Here is a 25402-nt window from a genome sequence, read left to right as displayed (position 1 = left end):
ACAGAATGGCCATATTATTTCACTTCAGCTGCTTTAATTACTTCCATCTGCAGCCTCCTTAATAATTGAAAAAGATTTCTGTGCCAGCATGTTAGCATTGCTAATGCAGGGAGATTAAGAGGATGTGGACCCAAATTGAATCACATTACCTGCCCAATGTAATGGTATTTCTGCCTTCTATGAGGAACTTATCCCTAGAGTGTTATGGAAATCATTCCGGCACCATAAAGCAGGAAGAGGATCAAATAAGCTACCATTATACAGATTCTTATAAAATATTTTAATGCAAAGATTTGAGATACAATACAGAATCTTGGGAATTGTAGTAGGAATTCCTATCCTCGTTATTTGTAATTTCATTATGGAAGATTCTCATTGAATAGTTTGAATCATTTACTCTCAGGTATTTTGCAATCAAGGGCTATTGTTTATTAGATAAGCTACTGACAATTTCCTCTCCTACTTGTTAGTTGTTTATCTGTGGCATTCCTTCCTTGTTTTTCTGTGAGAGTTTTGTTCATTACAAATGGTACAGGATACTTTGAAAATGATGATGATGGGAGTAAGCTCCTGGTAGGACAGCTGAGTGTCATAGTCAACAAGATGACAGACCATATCACAATGAAATTCCTGCCACTTTTTAATGTATGTGTAATATTAATGCAGGGACTCAGTGGCTAAGATGCTGAGCTTGTCGATCAGAAGGTCAGCAGTTCAGTGGTTTGAATCCCTAGCGCTGCGTAATGGAGTGAACTCCTGTTACTTTTCTCAGCTTCTGCCAACCTAGCAGTTTGAAAGCATGTAAAAATGCAAATAGAAAAATAGGAACCACCTTTGGTGGGAAAGTAACAGTGTTCTGTGTACCTTTAGCCATGCCGGCCACATGGCCACAGAGATGTCTTCAGACAGTGCTGGGTTTTCAGCTTTGAAACAGAGATGAGCACCACCCCTTTGAGTCGGGAACGACTAGCACATATGTGCAAGGGGAACCTTTACCTAATATTAATGCACATACAAAGGGGCAAAGCTTGTAGCGCTGATAGCTGATATTAAATATCTTGACTCTACTATAAATGTTCTTAGATAAATGTCAATTACATAACATTTTATACCTAATATACTTTTTTTCCCTTCCCCCCCCCCCAAAAAAAAGTTACAAGCAAGTACAGATTCCTAAAACATTATTTATTGGGAAATAAAGGAATGGGCACTGCAGTGTACTTTTTGTATTAACTATAAAATCTTACCACAAGTAATTGCTGGGGAAAAAATCCTTAGCTGCAGACTTCAGGAACTACTCTGATTAACAAAAATAAGAATCCTGAGTGGGAAGAATGGAATCAAGCAGGTGTTTGTTTGGCTTTCACATTATCCCAAGGCACAGACTTGTGAAGCATGAATTTCTGAATAACCGATAATTGGCTACAATTACTTGCAGTACACTAATAACATAGTTAAAGAGTACAGACACTAGCTAAGCCACAAATAAGCATGGCCTTTAGCTTTCCTTTTGGGAATTGCAAAGAAGTTAGTAAACTGCAAAAGCACACGTGTAGGTGGTCTTGTACTTAGGGATTTAATTAAGAGAATATTAGCCCTTTGGAGCTTAGAATGATGTTTTTAAAATGTTTGAATAATCTTCATTTCAAAAGTACATTGTGTGTGTATTAGAGGAATAATTTGAGGTTCCAACTTGAGCCAGACTTGTGCAAGAATAAACAAAAAGGATATCTAAACAGCTGCGAGAAAAGATGAAATATTTATTCCTAAAAACAAGTTTTCCTTTAAGCGCAGCGACAAAGTTATAGTTATAGGGGAGTTTGTCCTGGGTGTGGAACAGACCTGGTATTCAGACAGTACTGACAGGTTCTGGAGAACCAGTAGCAGAAATTTTGAGTAGTTCGGAGAACCGGCAAATAGGCTGGCCCCAACCCTGCTGCCTCCCAGCTGATCTTCTTTTGTTGCCATGAACAGGAGAACGGAACTGGAAAGCAGGTTAGTGGGGTGGGGGGGGGACCACTGCTGTGGAAGTTATCTACAAGTTGATTCTAGGGTGACACTTGAGGGCCACGTGCATGTGTATAGGTGTTTTTTCTTGTGAACATGCAGTTTCACTGGGAGACCGAATTTAATTACCATGTTTCCCCAAAAATACGACATGTCCTGATAATAAGGCCATGCCACATTTTTCTGGTGAGCAAAAATATAAGCCCTCCCCCACAAATAGCCCTCTGGACAACCCCCCACCTCCGGCAAGGCAGAGCACCGCTCACCAACCTAGCGGTGTCCCGAAGGTGCCAAGCCATGGGAACTGGGGGGAGGCAAAGGTGATCGTGTTGCTTGGCGCCTTCGGGATACCGCAAGGTTGGTGAGCAGCGCTGTGCCCAGCTGAAGAGAGGGGTTGCCGGCAGCTGCTCTCTCGTAAGCGGGCTCCCAAAGAGCCGGGCACAGCTCAGGGGCGAACGGTTGTGTTGCACTGTCGCAGCAGCGGAACACAACAGCCGTGAAGCGACCACGCTCATGAGCAGCCACCCAGCAAACCCTCTTTCCAGTCGAGCACAGCGCCATTCACTGATTTAGGGGTATCGTCAATCCGCATGAGCGCCTGTTTGCCACCGCCCGGCTCCCACAGCTTGGTAACTTTGAAATGCCAGTGAATGGCGCTCTGCATGGCTGGAGAGGGGGGTTGCATGAGCAGCTGTTCCACTCTCACTCATGCGCCTCCCAGCCTCACGATGCCCTGGCCCAGCTCTCCCTGCAGAGCCAGGGCACCTCCGCTACTGCCGCCCCTGCCACCACCATCCCAGCGTGGCTTTTTCACTGGCTTCCAAACTGTCTTCCAGCAGTGGCCTCTCTAGGCATACAGTCTATGGTTGTACACTCTGCCGGCAGCTGGCCCACAACCATAGAGCATAAGCCCAGAGCGGCCGCTGCTGGAAGACTCAGTTTGGAAGGCGCCAAAAAAACTGTGGCAGTGGAGGTGCCCTGGCTCTGCAGGGAGAGCTGGGCCAGGGCATTGTGAGGCTGAGAGGTGCATGAGCAAGAGCAGAACAGCCGCTCGCGCAACCCCCCTCTCCAGCCGTGCAGAGCACCATTCACTGGCATTTTGAAGGCGCCAAGCCACGGGAGCCGGACAGCAGTGAACAGGCATTCACATGGCTTGGTGATACCCCTAGGTCAGTGAATGGCGCTTTGCCTGGCTGGAAAGGGGGTTTGCCGGGTGGCTGTTCGTGAGCGTGGTCGCTTCATGGCTGTTGTGTTGCGCTGGTGTGACAGTGCAACACAGCCATTTGCCCATGAGGCTGTGCCCGGCTCTTTGAAGCCCAATCGCAAGAGAGCAGCCGCCCAGCAACCCCAAAACAAAAAACCCTCCCCTCATAATAAGGTCCAAGCCATATTTTGTGGGTAAAAAGAAAATTAGACCCTGTCTTATTTTTGAAGAAACACAGTAATTCTATTTATGTTTACAGACTTTATCCTTGGATATATGGATTAAGTCTGGGTAACTTATTTGAGGGTTTGAAGAAGTTTGAGTAAATGATTTTCTCCCATTTGCTATTTTTACTTGATTAATTTAGTTTCAGCTTGACTGCCAATTATCTAGCAGAGACACTAATTCTCAGTCCATTGTGGATTCTGTTAATGTTTTAAAGGACTATAGAAACAATAAGATAGAATAAGATATATTTTGATTAAAAAAAAACATTGTGGAAAGTTTTATAAGGAAAAAAAAATGTTGAAACATAGAACCACCTGACTGGTAAACTGGAGATGCTTCTTGTAATGCCACCTTATAGGATACTTGTAATTTTCACATTGTTACTTTTAAATAGACAATGTTTTTGCTTTAGAGACTGCCCTTATTCCCAAGGGATTTCAGATTGAGTGAGAGAATATAAGTAAGAGAGTTCAGATAAAAGAGCAAGGACATCTAGCCGGAAGCTTAACTTTTCCAGCAGTCCATTCATTTGGGGATTAACAGATGTTTCTTCTCAGAACCTCATTTCTCTTTGACAATCCCTTCCCATGGAGTCCCTTTAGGATTTTAGTTCTGACAGAACTCCTTTCTCTTAGAAGAGTTGAAAGAAAGGTAGAAACTTTACAAGTGAAAGTTATATCCCATAGTTATACTCATATGGCCTTAAATTTGATCCTCCTGTTTTATTTGTTGTAAAAGACTTAAAACTGGAAAGGGTGAATTGAAAATCTCTTTCAAATCAAGCTTGATTCCTAGTAGGCATTTCATTTTAGTTTTTCAACAATACTGAATTTTTTATCTTGTCTTAGTACTATTACAGTTGTTTAGCTTTTATAGTCCTTTACCCAAATATTAACCAAACTTGGCCCAGTATAGCTTTGAAGGCAAATACGTTATTTTGGATTCTACTGCTTGTTGAGAGTAGAAATAACAATAGTTCTTCCTTATTATGAATAAATTCTGACTTTCCTCCTTAATCTAAGAGGGTTTCTACAGATATCCTAGATCAAGACTGTCAAACTCCCGGTCTGCGGGCCGCATGCGTCACATGCTGGCCACACCAGATTTAACGAAGGGGGGAAAGTCCTGATATGTCATGTGACGATGACATGAGTTTGACACCCCTTGTCCTAGATCTACTTAGATTGATTACCTAGTTTGATTTCCTAAATTGGCTTACATCAGAGGTGATATTCAGCCACTTCTCTCCGGTTAAGGCGAACTGGTAGCAGCAGCTGCGGGAGGCTCCGTCCACCCGCCCTAATGTAAGGCGCGAGCACTGCGAACTCATATGCGCGCGCTCACATTTGCGAACAGGTAGGGAATGTCAGTGCAACACATGGCTAGCTTACATGGAATACGGTACTACAGTTTGGCAGTACCGAGATGAATAGAATGGTAAACTTACTTCTCCTACAACCTGATTGTAATAATGAGGGCTTAGAAGTGCACTTTTCTCTTGATTAACAGTAGGTTATATCATTCAAACCCAGAGGTGGCTAATCTCAACATTGGAACAAGCCAATTTTTAACTTATCACCCTTAAAGTTTTGCCTCTGAAGTAAACAAAAGGTAGGGCTATTCTTACTTTAAGCATTCAAACAATCCACTAAACTTTGATTAATTGGAATTGGAGGCTTTTTTATTTTTTCAGTAATGTAAAGGCCCATGCAATTGATTGCTCTCTTTTCAAACCTTTGAGTACTATAAGTGGATTTTCTAAAACCATATCAACAGAAAGCCTGTCTCATGCAATCAAACTGCTTCATTCTCCAGGCTCCAGTGATGGCAGGGCATTAAGATCACAATTCGGTCTCTGCAGTACAGTATATATATATTTTGAGATAGGCAGTTTAATATATTATTTTATTTTCCAAAGCACCAGAGGGCAGGACAAGAAACAATGGATGGAAATTAATAAAGGAGATAATCAACCTGGGATTAAGGAGAAACTTCCTAACAGTGAGGACAATTAACGAGTGGAACAGTTTGCCTTCAGAAGTTGTGGGTGCTCCATCACTGGAGGTTTTTAAGAAAAGACTGGATGGCCACTTGTCTGAAATAATATAGGGTTGCCTGATTGAGCAGGGGGTTGGACTAGAAGACCTCCAAGGTCCCTTCCAGCTCTATTCTGATTGACAATGTGTTGGTTTATTTTGCGCTTCTGTTAGGATTTTAGTTTTCCTCTTTTATGCTAATATTTTATTTTTAGCACTACAATTCACACTAAATTCACCCCACAAATATAATATTAACCCAAACCCATTGACTGTGGTTAAAATGTGTTCTTTTAAAAAGACAAATACTGTGGGTGAAACAAATTAAGCTCATTAACGTCTCAAGACAGCTTATTCCAAAAGATGGTGGATACATTTGGTTTTAATTGTAGTGCTTTGCCTTTTTCCACAGTTAAGTCTGAATCGTTTTTTCCATATTTAAATTTCAGTCAGTTAAGTAGGAAGGAGGGCAGTTACAAAGCGCTATATTGATGAGTAGCCAATTTATTTCATGGCATTCCCTATCAACAAATGGCTTTAAATTAGAATGGTGACCCATCTGTATAATTCTTGAAAGAGCGTAGTATTTTTTATTGCAGAAATCAGAGATTCCAAAAATCTGCTGGTCTGTGGTGTGGCATTAGATTAGGGCATCTTTTCAAAATAAAACATAATTTCAGTCTGTCTGTTCTTTAGCCAAATTGACTTGTCATTACAGTATTTTCAAAGATATCTCACTTCCTGAGCTCTGCAGAGCTGTTCCTTTGATGAGATTTGAACAGTAGTCATTGGAGCAAACTTATATAAGCCTAATGATACACCGTGAGTCCACATTAAACATTGTGCACGGTGCTGCATGGGAAGACCTGTTGCTGCTACTGTCTCTGTCATCATCATGCTATTAAAGTGTTTTCACTTCTGACCCTGTTATTGATTAGAAATTGGTCCTTTAGTCCAGGGGTCTCCAACACCCCACACCCCACTGGCCGTGGATCGCTACTGGTCTGTGGCCCCTTTGGGAACCGGGCGGCTCAAGCAGTGGATGAACATGCGAAGCTTCATTTGCATAGGAGCTCGGTTGTATGCACAAACCAACCTCTCCCCACCCCCCCTCCTGCCTTGACACTGCTACTGCTGCCAGTCCCTGGAACCAGAAAAGTTGGGGACCTTCTTTAATTGATACAATGAGTAGGCAGCTAAAATAGCACAAAACATGCTATTTAGTTCAGAGCAAAGGTAAATGGCAACCAGATTAAAATCTATAGCTTCTGCTTCATCAAGGTATGATAATACCTTTGAATCAGACTAATATTTTCTTTCCCTTTGCTTTGACATCAGTATGGATTATTATTTGGATCCTTCAAATTATTATCAAGACTCAGTTGTTTTCAGTTCAACCCATTGTGATTTTAGGGACATCTCTCTCATGTTCATAGCAACAGTGTACAAATAGTTTTCTCCCAGGAAGTTTGTTGACTTGACTGTCCAATACATAGGTGTCAAACTCAATCACGTCATGTGACGTATCATGACTTTTTTGCCTTTGCGGAGCCGGGGTGGGCGGTTTCCTATGCGTGATGCATCCAGCCTGCGAACCACCAGTTGGACAGGCCTGGTCTAACATATAGAAATGAGATTTGCTAGTAATCCTCTGCCCAAGATCAGCCAAATCAGTTGGTACTGCTAACTGATGAGTTTCCAGATGTTACAATTGGAGAACTCTGCAGGTAATCCTCAATTTACAACCACAACTGAGCCCAAAGTTTCTGTTGTTTCTGTTGTATTTGGGAACTGCTTGCAAGATTGCAAGATTTGAGAAGAGGGTTTCTATTTCTAAGCAGAATTAGAATGAGGTTGGAGAACATATTTTCCCCACGATTCACACAAGTGAAAAATCTATAAACCAACCAGTTGGCCCAGTAGCACAGATTATTTGGGTGGCCTTAAATCAGTGATGTACAGGTGGTCCTTACCTTATGACCACAATGGAGCGCGAAATTTCTGTTGCTAAGTGAAATATTTAACTGAGTTTTGCTCCATTTTATGACCTCTCTTGCCATAGTTGTTAAGTGAATCACTGCAGTTGTTGAGTTGGTAACAAGGTTGTTAAGTGAATCTCGCTTCCCCCTTGTCTTTGCTTGTCAGAAGTTTGCAAAAAGTGATCATGTGATCTCAAGACACCACAACGATGATCATATACATGCCAGTTGCCAAGTATCAGAATCTTGATTACACAACCACAAGGATGCTGCAAGGGTCATAAGTGTGAAAAGCAGTCATAAATTCCATTTTTGAATACCGCTGTAGCTTTGAAAGGTCACTAAGCAAATAGTTGTAAGCTGAAGGCTACCTGTATAAGGATACTGTTCTGACAGTTCCGCCAGTTTGAAACCATATGTGAATATATATATATATATATATATATATATATATATATATATATATATATATATATATATATATATATATATATATATATATATATATATATATATATATATATATATATATATATATATATATATATATATATATATATATATATATAACTGTTATCTACTATAGCTGTAGTTCCTATTTTTATTCAAAAAAACTTACAGGATAATTCCATTTCTAAGCTCATTTATTTTTGAACGACACAAAGAGCTGCAGCATTGCAGGGAATCAAGGTATATAGTTTAAGAGTGTACTCACATACATTTTTTGCTGGAACTGGGTATGTTTAGTTTAAGGGAAAGAAGGTCTAGGGGAGACATGATAGCAGTGTTCCAATATCTCAGGGGTTGCCACAAAGAAGAGGGAGTCACACTATTCTCCAAGGCACCTGAGCGTAGAACAAGAAGCAATGGGTAGAAACCAATCAAGGAGAGAAGCAACCTAGAACTAAGGAGAAATTTCCTGACAATTAGAACAATTAATCAGTGGAGGGTTGTGAATGCTCCATCACTGGAAATTTGTAAGAAAACATTAGATAACCATTTGTCTGAAATTTGTATTTGTATTTATTACACTTGTATGAAATGGTATAGGGCCGTGACAGTGAACCTATGGCACGCATGCCACAGGTGACACATGGAGGGCTACCTGTATAAGGAGGATATCTGAGGACACATGAGGTGTTTCCCTATGTCAGCTCCAGCACGCATCCGTGTGCTGGCCAGCTGATTTTTGGCCTTCTCAAGGGCGGGAAGACCGTTTTTCACCCTCCCCAGGCTTCCTGAAAGAAAGCCTCCTGAAGCCTGGGGAGGGCGAAAAATCTCCCAATGGGCCTACTGGAAGTCCAGAGGCTTTATAAAGTGAGCCCTGCGCGCATGTGCGGGGGGGGTGGGTGCATGCACATGCATGGGGAGAGGCATTGCATTATGAGTGTGCGCACACACATGTGTGCTATTGTGCACACGCTCACCCTTTTCGCACCCGAGCAGAAAAACCTTCGCCATCACTGGTATAGGGTTTCCTGCCTAAGCAGGGAATTGGACTAGAAGACCTCCAAGGTCCCTTCCAACTCTGTTAGTTTATAGTTCTACAGCCTCAGACTGGCGCAAACACTTCTATATGGGCCCATTTTCATTTTTAACCAGAATTAAAATTTTACAAATGCAGCAAATAGGAATAAGGTTGGTTGGAAAGATCATTAATGTATGAAGACTTCAAAAGCAATTTGCTGTCTGGGGCACTGTAAGAACTTAAATATTTATCCCCTCAAAACAAAGGGTACTGTCAAAGTGGCTGAACAACTGCATGATTTTAAAGCTACCAGACATTTTAAAGTTACATTTAGGACAAGCGGTTGGCAGTTTTAACTAATAGCTCTTGTGTTATTAATATGATTATGCAAGCATTTGCCCAAGTAGCCTAAATCAAGAGTTGATCTGAGTCATTCATCTTGCCTAATATAATGGTAGGTATCATTTTCAGATTTTCTGGCCAGATGGACAAAGCACTTGGATTCTGAACAATTTTTTTTAACTTCCATTCTTTGTGCTCAGGCCAAAGTGGTTTTCCCCCCCCCTTTCCTTCCCTATTCCCACAGTAGTTCCATGGTTGCTAAGGAATGTTAGTCTCCTTTTTATGTTCTTTAGTATCCAGTTTTGTCTGCTCCTTATTCTATCAATTTCTGGTATGATGGAAAAGGGGGATAAAAAAAGGCAGAGAATGCAAACTAGGAATTTGTCATAATTCATTATTTGTAGAAATTTGGGCTTCAAATTGTTAATGAGAGAAGGACAAAAATGTTTCATTATCAGTCATCAATTGTAATATTAAATTATTGTTTTTTACATTTTTTTTCTCCAAACTGCAGAGATGAATTCTGGTGAGGTCTGTGCAGTAAAGTACTTTTCAGTAATATAAGATTTATTCAGTAAATTTTTCTGCTTTATCTAATTCACTGGTATTTTTCATGAAAGAATTTTGTTTTTGTTCTGCTCAAGTCTTCCATTACTAATAATAGATGCTGGAAATGCTAACAAGCCAATGGAATATGCTAAGGATTCTATTATAAAGGGATTTGTTTTCTCAATTTGACTTCTCACTGTTATTAAACTACATCCTTTCTGAGCTGACAATTATTACCTGTGGCAAGTGTTAAATTGTACATCAGAATCCAAACTGAGCCTCCATAAGTTACACCCAATCCCATACCCTTGAAAGTCTTAACTGGAGATACAAGTATTGATGTAATTCCTGGGCTTCATATGTGTGTTTAATTTTGAATCCTCCCATACATAATAAAGTATTTTCTTTGGCATATTTTCTTAGGGGCACCAAGCAATGGAAATGGAGACAGGGATTGTAAATCCAAATGTAGGATTGCTACCAAGCAGACTCCTGTACTTGTTCACAAGTACTAGGCAAGCTAACTAAAAAATTTGGGGGAATTCAGCAAAAAATTGTCTTTCTATTTGCTGTTCATGATTTCATTCCCTTTATCATAACAGCCAGTTCAGCCTGGTTGGATTACATTAACAAGTGATTTCCTGTAGCATAAATAATTATTAAAAAGATACATTTTTTTCATTCCATTGTTTGGAATATAGTTCAAAGCCATAGTACCGCTTCTGTTAAGAAAGACAACTTGCAGATATGGTATACATGAAGGCCAAATGTCCCAAAGATGCTTTTGGTTTTTCTTTGAAGACATTTTGCTTCTCATCCATTCTTTGAAGACGTTTTGCTTCTTCAGCTTCTTAGATGAGAAGCAAAACATCTTCAAAGAAAAAAAAAAACAGAAAGGCCAGTTGCCTCTTGAAAAAGCATCTTTGGGACAACCATGACCTGGATGACTGAGAATCTCCATAGGCACGAAGGCCAAATGTAGCCTGTGAAATAATAGTACATGTTTGGTGAAGATAAACCTATTTAACCTATTTATTTTTGTTTTCTGTGGTTAGTATGATTTCTTTAGGAAAATTTCCCTGAAATAGCTAAAGCTTAGGTCTCAATTACAACCCCTGGGCCGTATGCAGCCATGCAGCCATTTCTTGTAGCCCACAATGGTGCTTGGGAAGACTACAACAGAGTGGTTGAGGATCTGTCATGCTTCAGCAGAAGAACAGACTGCAGCCACTTAGATAAGGTCTTAAGATTAAAAAGAAAACTCAAAATAGAGAACAATTCATGAAGAAAGCTGAAGGCTGTTCCAAAAGAACTTCAGCAACTACTGCTAATCATGAACTAGCCTACTTTTTCATAATCAAATAAAAAGGGGGTTGTTTATTTGACAGCCCTATCTAATGGAGAAGTTGGCCTCCACTATTACTGTGTTTCCTCCAAATAAGACAAGGTCTCATTTTCTTTGGACCCTCAAAATAAGCGCTTAGCCTTATTTTCGGGGAGATCCTTTTATTTTTGAGGTGCAGGAGGCAGTGAGCGTGGCCACCTCATGGCTGCTGCTGTCTTGCAATATTTTAGGGAGGGCTTATTTTCAGGGGATGGCTTATTTTAGCACATGCACTCAACAGCCTGATTGGGCTTATTATCTGGGGAGGGCTTATTTTTGGGGAAATGGTAGGTAAGATGATTTGTCTCTTTGACCTTTGTTTTTAAGATGGTCAGACCTTATTTTATCTGCTTTTCTACTGGCTGTGAAGATTAATTTTCACAGGCACCTTGTTGAACAATGCTTTCCTAGAAGTGTGAGGAGGGGAGCATTTTTTGTTATTGTTTAATAGTGGAAACTTTTAAATTGAGGGGACTGTGATTTGCTTCCTTTTTGACTCATTGGAAACTTTTTATTGGGAGGGGAGCTTCACCAGTGTTGTGACTCACAAGTTGTTCCTACTGGGGCAGTGGTTACAGTTGGGATCCTAGTTCTAAAATAACTCAAATTTACTATAAATGATTATTTAACATGCTATGCCATTGAAATATCATTAGATCGTATATCATGATACTGCAAAAATCTAATAGAAGTTAATTCTGTAAACCTTTCCCCACTTATTTCCAATTTAAAGTCAAATAGCTTTTTAAAAAAAGCTCTTTCTCCTGCAGATAAGCCTCATAAAAATATCTAGCCTCCAGTGGTGGGTTCCAGATTCCGTTCCAACTGGTATGGTTGGAACAGCCCCGATGTCACCCACATGCACGCACTCAGCACGCACGTGAATTGTAGCTGGAAACTACGCTTCCGCAAGCCCCTGCAACGCTCCAGCTGCTCAGTGGAGCGTTGCGCAGGCGCTGTACGTGCCATGCCGTGCACAGAATCGCTGACAGCTTTAAAACACGGTAAGGAGCCCAGCCAGGTGGGTGGGCCCTCCAGAGCACTGTACCGGAACTGTACCGAGTGCTCCGGGCAGGCTCCGGTATACCCGTACTGGAACGTACCTCCTGCAACCCACCACTGCTACCCTCTGAAAATGAATGTGAAATACCTTGAATATAAATTTCAATAATGTTTGGGAGTTTTCTGGGGATCCATTTATACATCAAATCAATTCTTATAAATTTGTCAAGATCAAGATCAACTTGCACGTTTTGGACATCCTTCAAGCTTCTATAATATGCTCTCAAGCCAACAGGGACAAGAATATATTTCAATGTATATGTACTATGTTTGTATTATTTGCATTTTTTAAAAAAGAATATATTCAGTCTGCATGTTTAAGAAACTTAATTTGCTTAATCCATAGACCAAAACACATTGCTTCCTGGGTTTTTATGATGGTTCTGATGCAAAAGATTTATAATAGGAAAAGTTGCATATTTGAGGAGGAAAACCTTTGTTAATATAAAACAGATATTTGAATAACTATGAAATCCAATAGAGATAGCTTCCACCTTGATGATATTCAGGAAGCTGTTGAAGAGCTGGGTATTCTCCCAAGTCTTGGGGTAGGTTGATTGTGGAGCTCATGCTGTGTGTGTGTGTGTGTGTGTGTGTGTCCATCTGTCCTTACACTGCTTATGAATTTTTCTCTTCGTTATGGTGCCCAAAGTTATTAGGAGTCAGGTGGTGTCTAAATTGTTTAACTAAATCAATGGATACATTGTGCTGTGGGTATCCATAGTCCAACAGAAAACAGTAAGTTTCCAACTTTTCCTTCTGAACAGCCATAATTAGTTCCAATGGGGAAATTCTGCTTCAGGGATTTACTAGTTACTATTCTTGGTTTTCGGCTCCGCCACAAAGAAGATAGGAACTAGGTGATAAAAGAAGCTATAAGAAGAACATAGGAATAAGTGATAAATCTGGTACTTTGTAGGTCTGGAAATGGGGAGAATTCTCTTTCCCCCCCCCCTTTTTTTTTTCAACAGCTGAGATTCACAGATGCTTTCGTCCCACATGGCAATCTTATTCAGAAAACTTCACTCAGAATTTCCCTTCTGTTCTGGAAACTGCAAACAGGTTGAAAGCCTGATAAATATGGGACTGCTAGGAATAAGATATGTTATCAGTCTCATTAGAGATACTTCAACAAATGCTGAAAGACTTTTTAAATATTTTTCTATATGTAATACATATTATGTATTCTATTGCTCTGTAGGACAAAGTGGATCTTGGCGAGTTGATGTTTTCGCTTTGCTATCTTCCAACAGCTGGCAGGCTAACCATAACTATAATAAAAGCAAGAAATTTAAAAGCAATGGACATCACAGGAGCATCAGGTAGGAATATCTTTCACAGTGGAACTAAGATTATTTTTGTATGTGTGTGTGAGATAGGAAACTATATAAATTAAATATTATAAATTACAAAAACATTATTGGCATGTGTGTGGCAGGGATAAATTTGTACCTTACCCAATCTTAAATTGCTTAGAGATCTTAGAAGTTGGTTGTATAAAAGGTCTGATAAATAAAATGAGATGGGTGTTTTTTTCCCCTTCAGTTGGGGTACCGAAGAACTGCAGTTTATTTTCAGTTCTTGAAACCTAAGTGAGTCTGAAAAATGCCAATTCCAACGTGTTGACTATCTCATGCCCTGGATTTGCTGTGTTTCTGTTTTGCCTTAATATTTTTTCCTATCCTCCTTTGAGATTGCCTTTAAGCTGATATGGCAGTTATATGGCTAAAGAAATCCAAAGAGGAGAGTGGTCCTGTCCCCAAATTTGATTGACTGTATCACATTTGCCCTTGGCACTAAATTGCAATTATTGGGAGGAGGGGGGAGATTAAAAAAAATGAGTTCCACCGTAATAGTAGTAGTAACATCTAAACTAGTAGTAACATCTATTCTGGTGATATCGCTATTGAATATATAGAACTATCTGCCTTAGGCTGTTTGTGTGTTTGGAATGGTTTAACCCTTCTATTAAGAGAGAAGGAATTTAGTTTAGACATGTTGTAAAAGGTCTGTTAAACAGGGGCTATTTGTAGGCACATTAATTTGGGAGATCCAGGCCAGTAACAGAGTCACATTCATCTGGATTTTATGAACACAAGGATAGTCCAAATTATGGACTAATGTTCCCCAGGCAGCATGATGACAAGGAAGAGCAGAAAAAGTCAGTTATCCTCCTGAATTGTACAATACTTCTAAAAGTGAGATAGGCCTGCCTACTACACAGCTACAAACAGGACAGCCAAATATTTTGAATTCTGGCATATTTTTGTTGCATGTTTGCTTATAGCAAACTCCAGTGCAAATTCAACTACATCTACATTTAACACACACACACACACACACACACACACACACACACACACACACACAGTTAGAAATTGTGATTTCATGATGTGGGTTTGTCCTCAGTGTAATGTAAAACTGCTATTTGTTTTACCCCGAGAAATAAATTCTAAAAGAATTTGCAAGGCCATGAATTAAATTATTTCTTTTTGTTTATAGCATAGTGAGAAGATTATAAAGGCAGGGCAGCTAAGTCCTATGAATTAGATTGGTGAAACTTTAAAATGAAGCAAAATAAAATACTGTGGTTGTTCTATCTGTTACGCAGATCCGTATGTGAAGGTGTCACTAATATGTGAAGGGAGACGATTAAAGAAAAGGAAGACTTCTATCAAGCGGAACACCCTCAATCCTGTTTACAATGAAGCCATAGTCTTTGATGTCCCTCCAGAAAGCATTGATCAGATTCACTTGTCTATAGCTGTTATGGATTATGACCGGTGAGATATCTGGACAGCTATGAAAAACGATGAATGGAACCTCTAAATTAGGATGTGTAAACCTGAACAAATATTTAGCAACAAAGGCAGTATTACAAATCCCTGCTAAAATTGTTTTGGGTGGAAATAAGAGCTTCCTTCTTTGCTTTTTCTTAACTTCTCAGTCTGGTGTAAACATTGTTTTTCCAAATATTAATTAGATCTTACTCTGATTAGTTTTTCCAATCAGTTAGATGATACCAACTGGCCAGTAGAAGACTAGAAACACAGTGGTGGGATTCAAAAAATTTTACTACTGGTTCTGTGGGTGTGGCTTGGCGGGCATGTAAAATCTCCATTCCCACCCCACTCCAGGGGAAGAATACTGCAAAATCCCCATTTCCTCCGGATCAACTGGAACTCAGGAGACAGAGAATTGATGGGGGTGGGGCCAGTCAAAGGTGGTATTTACGGGTTCTCCGAACTACTCAAAATTTCCGCTACCGGTTCCCCAGAACTGGTCAGAACCTGCTGAATACCACCTCCGTAGAAACACATGGTTTATTTGTAAGAACTAAATTTCTGAGCTGCAAGCTGCACAGGCAGCTTTAGGTGTAAAAGGTGGGTTTTTTAAAAATTGAACATTAATTTCAAAGTGAACGTTAATAGAAACAGGCAAAGAAAAGACATTTCTTCTATTAGGGGGGAAATTCCTCTACTGGTATCTTTGACAGGCTTACTTTGCAAAACAAATGCTAACTTTGGAAAAGTGATTTTCATTGGGGCTTCTGCAGGAGAAAAAAGTTTATATTTATGCTGTTTCCCTACTATGATTTTATTACCAGGAATTGTGAAGATATATTTAAGAACCCATCTGCTTCAGCTGTTAGATCATTTGGACTGCATAGTTCCTGAATGCATAATTTTAAGAAATAAATATTATTGAACATTTTCACAGTGTAGGTCACAATGAAGTAATTGGAGTCTGTCAAGTAGGCAACGAAGCAGAAAGTCTTGGGCGAGATCATTGGAATGAAATGCTCTCCTACCCTCGAAAACCCATTGCACGCTGGTATCCGCTTGCAGAGGTAAGACAAATGAGCTTTTACAAGGTGTGGGTTTTTTTTTGCTTAAAAGTTACTCTTTCTTTCTTCCTCCCTTTCTTTCTTTCTACCTTCCTTTTTTCTTTTTCTTTCTTCCTTTCTTTTCCTTTTTTTCTTTCTTTCCTTCTTGCTCTTCCTTCCTTTTCTTCCTTTGTTCTTTCTTTTTATTTATTTTTCCTTTCCTTTTTTGTTCTTTTCTTTTTTCCTTTTGTTTCTTTCCTTTCTTTTTCGTTCTCTTTCTTTCCTTTCTATCATTTTTCTTCCTTCCTTCCATTTTTGTATTCTTTTCTTTGTTTCGTTTTCCTTTTCCTTTTTCTTTTTTTCTGTGTGTGTCAAGGGGAAAGGGGTATTGATGGTCTTGAGTCAGTGTTGATGTATGGTGATTGCCTGGACCCTGCAGTTTCCTTGGCAAGCACCAGAATAAAGAACCCATTTGCTGAATGTAAATCCTATTAAAATATATTGGAATCCCTGGGTTTATATCTAAATTGATGCACTGTGGAAATAAAATCTGTTCCTCTGAGATTTTTCTCTCTTTTTTGTATCTTTTTAAAACATAAAATTCTTCCAAGTTAAGGTAAAATCCAAATAATATACTGTACCTAAGAATTTTTTTAAAATATATCTTAAATTTGGATAGAAAACCAGGTTGTCATTCTCATATACAGCTTTAAGCTTTTGTTTTAAGGATGGTGCTTTATATAAGGCACTGGGTTGTATATATGAAAAAAAAACAATTTCAAAAAGCTTATTGTTATATTTATACAGAACTAAGGTAAAGTAATTCCACTCCAGTGTCCAGAGCGATGTCAAAGTACTTTGACATTAAAAGTAAAAATATACAGATTAGAACATGCAGTCGAAAGCTCTCCTCAAGTTGCAATCAGATGCCTTTGTGTTTTTTTTTCTGTCTTCATTTAGGGCCCTAAATGTTCTGCAGGCTTTCTGCGCATTGATGGCTGCCGAAGAGGCTTCTTCACTCTTTTAACCTATTCAGCAGAAATCTGGCATTCCTGTTGAACCCTTTCTTAGCCGCTTTCTCAGGGGCCATTCTGCAGAGTCCAACGGGATTAAGGCATCCCCTTAATTCCATTATTTGGCCGTCACCTTTTCCCCTGCCCCAGGATGTATAAATCCCAACCCTTAGAATACAAAACATTTATTAGTTACAAAGATGCTCCTGAAGCTTTCTACAGTTTTCATTCTAACACAGTTACCTGTGTCTGTCAGGAACATCCTTCTATTGTTACCAATGGGCTTTCAAGTAAATTACATAATAATAATACATTGTCCCAGTCAAGAGGCTAACCCATTTTGATATACATGTTGAAATTGATCAAAATCCTATTTTTATTATGGTTATTATCATAAATACGATCTTCTCCATCCTACTTTCCATTTCTTTAGATGTCATACTATTGATAAACCGCTCTTGCAAATTTACAGTCTATGAATTACCATGCAATAAGAAGTTCTAGAGGTTTCCGCAAACCGAACTCTTAACTTCTTTCAATAATCAAGGTGAATTGCCTGCCCGAAGCCATACAAAAAGCTCAGAAAATAAGACTAGATTTATAAAGTTTCCTTTGAGTCAAGCTTGAAATGTCCTTGTAGCTTTCTGGGTGGCAACATGGATAGTTATAATTGTATTGTAATGTATATACAATACAAAATTATAATTAATTGTAACAATTGTTAAGGGTGGTTGCATGGTCAGCCAGATGTTTAGACCAGGGGTAGTCAACCTTTTTATACCTACTGCCCACTTTTGTATCTCTGTTAGTAGTAAAATTTTCTAACCGCCTACCGGTTCCACAGTAATGGTGATTTATAAAGTAGGGAAGTAACTTTACTTTATAAAATTTATAAAGCAGAGTTACAGCAAATCCCTACCGCCCACCATGAAAGTTGGAACGCCCACTAGTGGGCGGTAAGGACCAGGTTGACTACCACTGGTTTAGACTGTAGAGCAAGGCAAGGGGTATTTTCGTAATTTTTTTTCTGATTTTTTTTTCCCCATTGAAAAATTGGGAATAAGAGTTTACAGTCATAAACATATTTTGTATTGTATCCTAAAAGCACCCATTAAATATCTATACAGTGAGAAGCCTTTCTCCAGTATCATTAAGGTATTATCTTGAACCGAAGGGTGCATTTCTGCCACATTTCCCAAAGCGAAGGAAGGATTTGATGCCTTCTTTATATGTTGCCTTTCTTGTTCCCTTTTATAGAGGTTGGGAATTTGGTCCTTTCCTTCTACCAGTCCTGATGGGTAGGGAAAGTAATGGTGTGAGCAGCAAATCATTTATTTTTCTAGAAATAGAAGCTAGTAGCTTGTTATCTGGCCTCATAAAATTCCTTTTGCCCCTGCTATTTTGCTCTAGTTACATAGTACATATGGCCTAGGTTAGCTCAAATAAGCTGCTCTCCCAAATCTTTAATCTCAAGATTTATGGAGTAGCTATCAGCCTGATGAGAATAGAGCAAGTCTAAAAACTTTGGACTTTTTTTCTGGTCATTTGAGATGATTGCCCTCCAGGTGAACAGAGCAGCATAGAGGAACTAAATAGCAATGTTTGCTTCTTTACTAAAAGATAAGAGTTCTAAATTCTATATATTAAACTCTATTTTAAGTATACGACTATATTTTTGTAAATTATAAATTGAAATCATAAATTATACTTAAATTCCTATTAAATAGATATTTTGTGACAAACGCGCCCACCAAATATGCTTTTAAATTTACAGATCAATCACGTTCCAATGTAATCCAAATCAGGTCATATGGTACAATGTTTTGTTTTCAAAGTAACACAATGATTATACATCTGTAAAACTTAACTTTAATAAAAAGATTTATTCATTCTCTACCCAACCACCCAAAAACTAAAATGTGTTCTCCTCTAGTTTCAAACATTTCACAAACCTTTCCATTTTTATTGAGGCACTACAAATAATTACATGAAACAATTTTAAATGATCATAGACAGGAAGCTTGTAGATTTTGTGGAATGCTTCAAATCATGTTTAGATAAACCATGACAATATAAAACAAATATTATTTAGAGAGTCATAATTGAAGAAATAACACCATATAGTAAACCATCCCTTTCACAAGTCTTCTACAAAAAAACTTATAAACTTTGTTCTTTCATTAGATGTGTTGGGACAAAAGAGAAAAGTTTTGATTATGTGTAGCTGTTGTCACTGTCTTTTGTTTGGTTGATTGGTTGGTTGAACTTCCATTTTTCATTGTAATGTTGCCTTAAAGAGTTGAAAAATCTGCTGTTCAAGCCCTCATCCTAGGGAAAAGGTCAATTAATTCAGCTGGTAGATTTTGAAGAAAATGTTGCTACTTATCAAATATTCCCTGCAGCCTACAACAAATCTCTTAAGCACTTTTTTTTACACTGTACTGAATGCAAAATTACTGTCAATCAAAAAGTGGAATGACTGACGAGTTCCTAATGGAAAATGAGTCTTCCCCAATCTGATATCTTTCAGACACATTGAAAATTCTTCAACCAGCATGGCCATTATGGGAATTGAGGACCTGGATTAGGGAAGCTGATGTAGACCAAGACATCTTGATTACAGTATTTTTTTTTAATACTCTGGAGTTATGTGGTTTGGTTAATCAGATTTGTAAACCAGTGTTGAGAAAGTCTGATATCACCGATTCATGCCATCACATGCATAACAAAGAAAAGAATCAAAAGAAATGCGACATTGCAAAGAGTTCTGCTCCTGAGGATACAGTCTCATCCCTAAAGATCATAGGCTAAATATCCCATTTTTGGTTCCATGTTAAGTTGTCAGTTAACAAATCAATTTTGTAGAATAAAGGATCTCCATACCGGTACATGCATGTCCACACACAGATGGGTAAGCATAGTTCATGCTACTTCACCTGCTAAAGATTGGGGTGTAATCAGCCATTGAAAACATTACTATATTTTCCAGATGCCTCTGTAGGTGATTGTGGATGCTTGTTTGTCAATCAAATTTATATAGTTGCCTACCTCAGAAATGTGATTCTGGGTGGTACACAAAAAAAGTTAAAAACATCTGTAAGCAGCCATTAAAAACAATTAAACATAAATACAAAAATTGTAAGAGAATCAGCCAACATTCTATATAAATATAACATGTTGCCCAGTTCCTGTTTTCCCAAGGCTGCTGGGAATAATCATGTTTTAAGAAATTTCTGGGAGGCATCTCTCTGAGTGACCTAATGTTCCGAGTGACATAATGTTGCAAAACCACAACAGAGATGGCACCATAATAGACGGTATCCATTAAATAATTTGCCTGGTGACTTGATGGAGGGGATAGGGATAATAACCAGCGAGAAGCAGTCCCACAAACAACCTGTTCCAATGCCATGTTATGGTTATATACATAGACATACTTAGATGCGCATACTGTTCACATCTGCATTGATGCTGCCATATCCTTGCCATACCGCATCATGCATGTCTGTGTTGCCGTCTGGTAAATAGGGTGCAATTTTTGAAGATTGACTACATTTAAACCTTCTGGAAAGGTCTTATGATTTGGGTATATCTAAACTTTCCATGTCAGGTTTTTAAGAACACATTGGATCTAGCTTGATTACTTTGCTATTAAATGTATTTAATAAGCTTAGAACTGGAAGTGCCATAAATTTCCTGAAGGTGTTCTGTAGCAAGTATTATCCAAACTGCTCCATTTAAATCTTCAAACAATTGGTTGAACCCAGAGGTGGAATTCACTTACCTTCCCTACCAGTTCGCAAATGTGAGTGTGCTCACATGCGCATTTACTTTGCTCGCATTTGCCTCATATGCGCAGTGCTCGCACATTATGTTGGGGTGGGTGGACAGCACCTCCCGCAGCCGCCGCTACCGGTTTGCCTGAACCTGAGAGATTCAGACCCTCGCCTCTCTCCCGGCCTTCCGAAAAGCCGTTAAAACCTGGCTGTGTCGGCAGGCCTGGGGTTGATGAGCTCCCTTCCCCTCTCGACAGATATGGTTGTTGGTTATTTTTTAAAATTTATCTTGTTCTGTATGTTCCCTTCCCTGTTTGAGTTGTTCGCCGCCCTGAGTCCCTGCAGGGAATAGGGCGGCATATAAATAAAACAAAACTTCAAACTTCAATCAGCTGAATACCAGCTCTGGTTCATCCTATAAAAATCTATAAATCCAATCTGTATACACACACAGAGAGAGAGACATAAATATAAAGAAAAATGAAACAAAAGGAACAAAAAAAGACTTTTGAGCAATTTGCTTGATTCTTTCATTTTTCTATAATACTAGGTTAACATAACTATATATACTATTATAATTATATATAGTAAAACTACAATTTAACTGATCTTGATTTAATTATGCAGATAACACATACTTGGATTTAATGTACTCTCTTTCATCCAGAACTGCTTCATTAAATTGAGGATTTTACTGTATAGTCTCTTTGTTGTACTAAAATTGGTTTAAAAGAAAAATATGGGTTAGACTTGCTTCCAGTTACACTAACCAAGCATAATAGTGGTTAAAAACAATGAAACAAGAAACCTAATAAAGATTGTTACTTCTAGCCCTTTTTTTTTAAATCAGAGAATAAAGTAGTTTCCTAGCAATTACAGTGAAATTAGTTTTATTTTAGTAGTTTTTTTCATTTAGGAGGAGACTACTTGAATGACACATAATGAAATACCATATAATATAAATGCAAACAAAACAAATCTTTTAATAGTACTTTCAAATTAAATATATGCATTACATGATCATGTAGCTTTGTTGAATCTCTCAAGTTCCTCTTTAAACGTGCACCCCAGTCTTGAAGTTTTTAATATCTTCTGTCACAGACTTTGTTGCTACATGTGGAACTCCCACATAAATCTCAGATGTACTAATGTGAAGAGTTTGTGCTACTTGAAAGATAAAGCACATTGTATGAAGCATTACCGAAGAAGATACCTATTAAGCTAATGAGTTACTCTCCATGATAATTATCATCCTCAGCCAATATTATTGTCTTAAATTCAAATAGCTGTCAGTAGAAACAGACTAACAAGGAGCTGGATTTAGACTTGATGTTCTGCAAGAAATAAGTTCATTTGTGCTAAAGATTTAAAGCCACTCATAGGTATCATAAGCCCAATGATGCAAAAAGGACAAAATGTGCACTGCAACATTATAATTCAAACTCCGCCCTTTCATTCTCGCATCGCAACATTGCACACATACATATTGGGGCAGAAGCTTGTGGGAAGTTATGGCGTACATTTGGTTACTCCCCAAGGTTGCCTGTAATGCCACTGGAGATTCCTAATGATGGAAGAGCCCATTTTTGTTCATTGAATAATATTACTTTTAATCTATTCTTTAAAAAGAAATGATAAATTTCAATTCTTTACTGTTGTCTTTTCAGATTCATATTTGGTCATCAATCCCTTCCAATAATAATAATAAAATATGGAAACAGACAATAATAGAAATACACCGTATACATTCCTTTAAAATTTGAATTATACCATTAAGGAGGTGTCCAGTAAGTGCTTTTTCACCTGGTGGAAAGCGCATTTAAAAGAAAAAAATGTTCAAAACAAACTGAATTATTTTTTTATTTATCACAGCGTGATTTCATTCTGATAGAGCAACTTATTATAAAATAGCAATAGCAATAGCAGTTAGACTTATATACCGCTTCATAGGGCTTTCAGCCCTCTCTAAGCGGTTTACAGAGTCAGCATATTGCCCCCAACAACAATCCGGGTCCTCGTTTTACCCACCTCGGAAGGATGGAAGGCTGAGTCAACCTTGAGCCGGTGAGATTTGAACAGCCGAACTGCAGAACTGCAGTCAGCTGAAGTAGCCTGCAGTGCTGCATTTAACCACTGTGCCACCTCTGCTCAGTGAACCTATGAACAAATAAAGACGTCTGAAGGAAATTGTAATGGAAAAATAATTATACTATAAAGTCCATTTTTACAAGGTATCTTGTCCTATTATTATTTTTTAAATGCGTTAACATAAGAGAGGAGGTCCCTAAGATCTATTTCACTTTGATTCCCAATGTCATTAAACATTATTCATCAATGTGGAAACCAACATCATTCTCTGAAAAGTTAATAACCTGTGGCTAACTGATATAAATGCAACTATGCACATCATTATGTTCAAGCGCAGCATTAAGAGATGGCTTCTAATGCAATGGGTTGGGCAAGGAACAGTGAGTGAAAGTACATCCCTGTACTGCAAATTCTTTCCAAGAGCCTAAGTCACCCTGAAATAAAATTGTATAAAATAAAAACATTATAACAGGACCCCCATTCGGAAAGGATAACAACATGGATGATCACCTCAACATCTAAATGAGCTAACTAACTTGTTATAGTTCAGGGTGTCCAAGAAGATGGAGTGTGTAACATTTGGATTCTTGTGTTTCTTTCCCAGTGTTTTCTTTTCCTGTTTTTCCTTTGATCAAAACAGAGTGATTACAGGTGACCATTTATCATATGGAAATAGGTCCCCATTGTGTTTGTAGCCATTTGAGAAGCTGGTGATTCTTTTATCACACTGCAAATAATAATAATTGTACTGCTCAGCAAGCTTTGATCAGAACCCTCTGGAGAATTTGGATGGAAGGAGAGCTCAAACAGTTTATCAGATGATTGCAAGCACATAGTCGGGCATCTGCACTTCTCACAAATAGTCCACTGTATACACTCATTATCAAACTGGAATGTTTTATTCAGTTGCATGCTGGATACTCATCCTTCATTTTTATTTACTATCTGTCTCCAAAGGTACATAAGCAGAGGTCCTGTTATTTTTAATATGACTTTGCTTTTACGACATACTGACATTGTATTATACTTTGATCTTTGCTGTTCTGTTAGTAGTCTTTGTACATCTATGTTTAATGTCTAATTTTGGAGCATAAAGTTACATCCTTGTCAGGGCTGTGTCAACTTTGTGGACTTTATTTCTCTTTGTTCAGTAAAAGTAATGCATGATTCATTTGCTGTAACAATTTGAGGGATGAAAATTACATTTCTTAATTTTATAAAAAGTGTAATGTTCTTATAAATACGATGAAAATGTATGGTGATTTTATTTATATAGATCTAGTCTGTATAAGCAATTCTGTTCTTAATAAAAATGATGTTGTGCCATTGTAATTTTTGCCTATTTCGTATTTATAAATTAAAGTTGATGTGGATATTTAAAAGACGTTCAATGTTTTAATACTTGCTTCTTGATTACCATGCGTGGGGTAATTTTCTCTAATGCAAAAGCACAAATTAATGAAGGAAGCAAAATAAGCATGTGCATTATTTGGTTAGGAGAGGACAATGTAACAAATAAATGTTTGCCTACTGAAACAAAAATTGGCAAGATAAAAAGCTGTTTTTGCAAAGTTAAATTGTATTTTCTTAAGCACCAATGAGCAATTTAAAGGCAGTATTGTGATTTGATTTACCCACTATATTTCACTTGAATTTAATTTCTCAAAGTGACAGAATATTATTTTCTTGTTTAAATTTGTTCATGTTTGACATGTCACTTAGGTAAATTATTAGATGTGCTCAGCAAGTGTGGTCTTATACAGAAGAAAAGAAATTGTGAAAGACTAAGGTGAATTCTCAGCAAAATCATACAGATTTCTTTTACTGAGAGTTATTGCATTGCATTCACACTGAAAAATGCTACTTTAGGGTCCTGTCTTTTCCTCCCCTTCCCTTTCCACTTTCCCCTTTTTCTTTCCCTTCCCCTTTCCTATTCCTTTCTTCAAGTTTTGGACTCCTGGTGGCTGTCAGGACAAATTCCTGCAGTTTTGTTGGTCAAGTTTTTTGGAAGTGATTTGCAATTGCCTCCTTCTTAGAACTGAGAGATAATGATTGGCCCAGTCGCCCTGCTGGCTTTGTCCGTAAAATAGGACTAGAACTCACAACTTCCTGGTTTCAAGCCTTAACTGCTACAGCAAACTGACTTCTTATCCAAGAAGTTTCTTCAGCTCTGACTGGATGGTGGGGAATGGAAGGATTTATATTCCTTGCAGACAGCTGGTTATTTGCATTCTTTTTAGAGAATCATTGAGGCCACATGGAGGTTTGTCTGTGACCTCAGGGTCACCTGAGTAGTGCAAATGGGTATGGAATCTATGGGCAATAGTTGGAAAGTCTCATTTGTGTCCATACTTGATGCCTTAATGAATCTTCATCTTTGCTTGGCAGTTTAATTTCACTGCATTTTCTGGAAAGAATATTAGTGGAAGCAACCTTAAAA

The 25402-nt window shown here is 38.3% G+C and overlaps 1 protein-coding gene across 2 annotated transcripts in view; it reads left to right on the top strand.

The window, feature by feature from the left end:
* SYT9 (synaptotagmin 9) overlaps nt 1-24344 on the top strand; it is a 120699-nt gene extending 96355 nt beyond the window's left edge. The window contains exons 4-7 of one of the 2 annotated variants that reach the window (XM_087718407.1): nt 13461-13581; nt 14871-15042; nt 15980-16109; nt 17046-24344. In XM_087718407.1, coding sequence (XP_087574533.1) covers nt 13461-13581; nt 14871-15042; nt 15980-16109; nt 17046-17144 — 522 coding nt within the window. In that variant the 3' untranslated portion in view covers nt 17145-24344. The remainder of the gene's footprint in view (nt 1-13460; nt 13582-14870; nt 15043-15979; nt 16110-17045) is intronic. The other variant, XM_087718417.1, reaches the window with a different exon arrangement.
* Nucleotides 24345-25402: the final 1058 nt, after the last annotated feature.

The sequence above is a fragment of the Thamnophis sirtalis genome, unplaced genomic scaffold, assembly GCF_051295495.1.
Source record: "Thamnophis sirtalis isolate CommonGarterSnake01/CBP01778 unplaced genomic scaffold, rThaSir2_p1.2 scaffold_1, whole genome shotgun sequence".
NCBI classification, from domain to species: Eukaryota; Metazoa; Chordata; class Lepidosauria; order Squamata; family Natricidae; genus Thamnophis; species Thamnophis sirtalis.
This window is presented reverse-complemented; position numbering and strand designations above follow the sequence as displayed.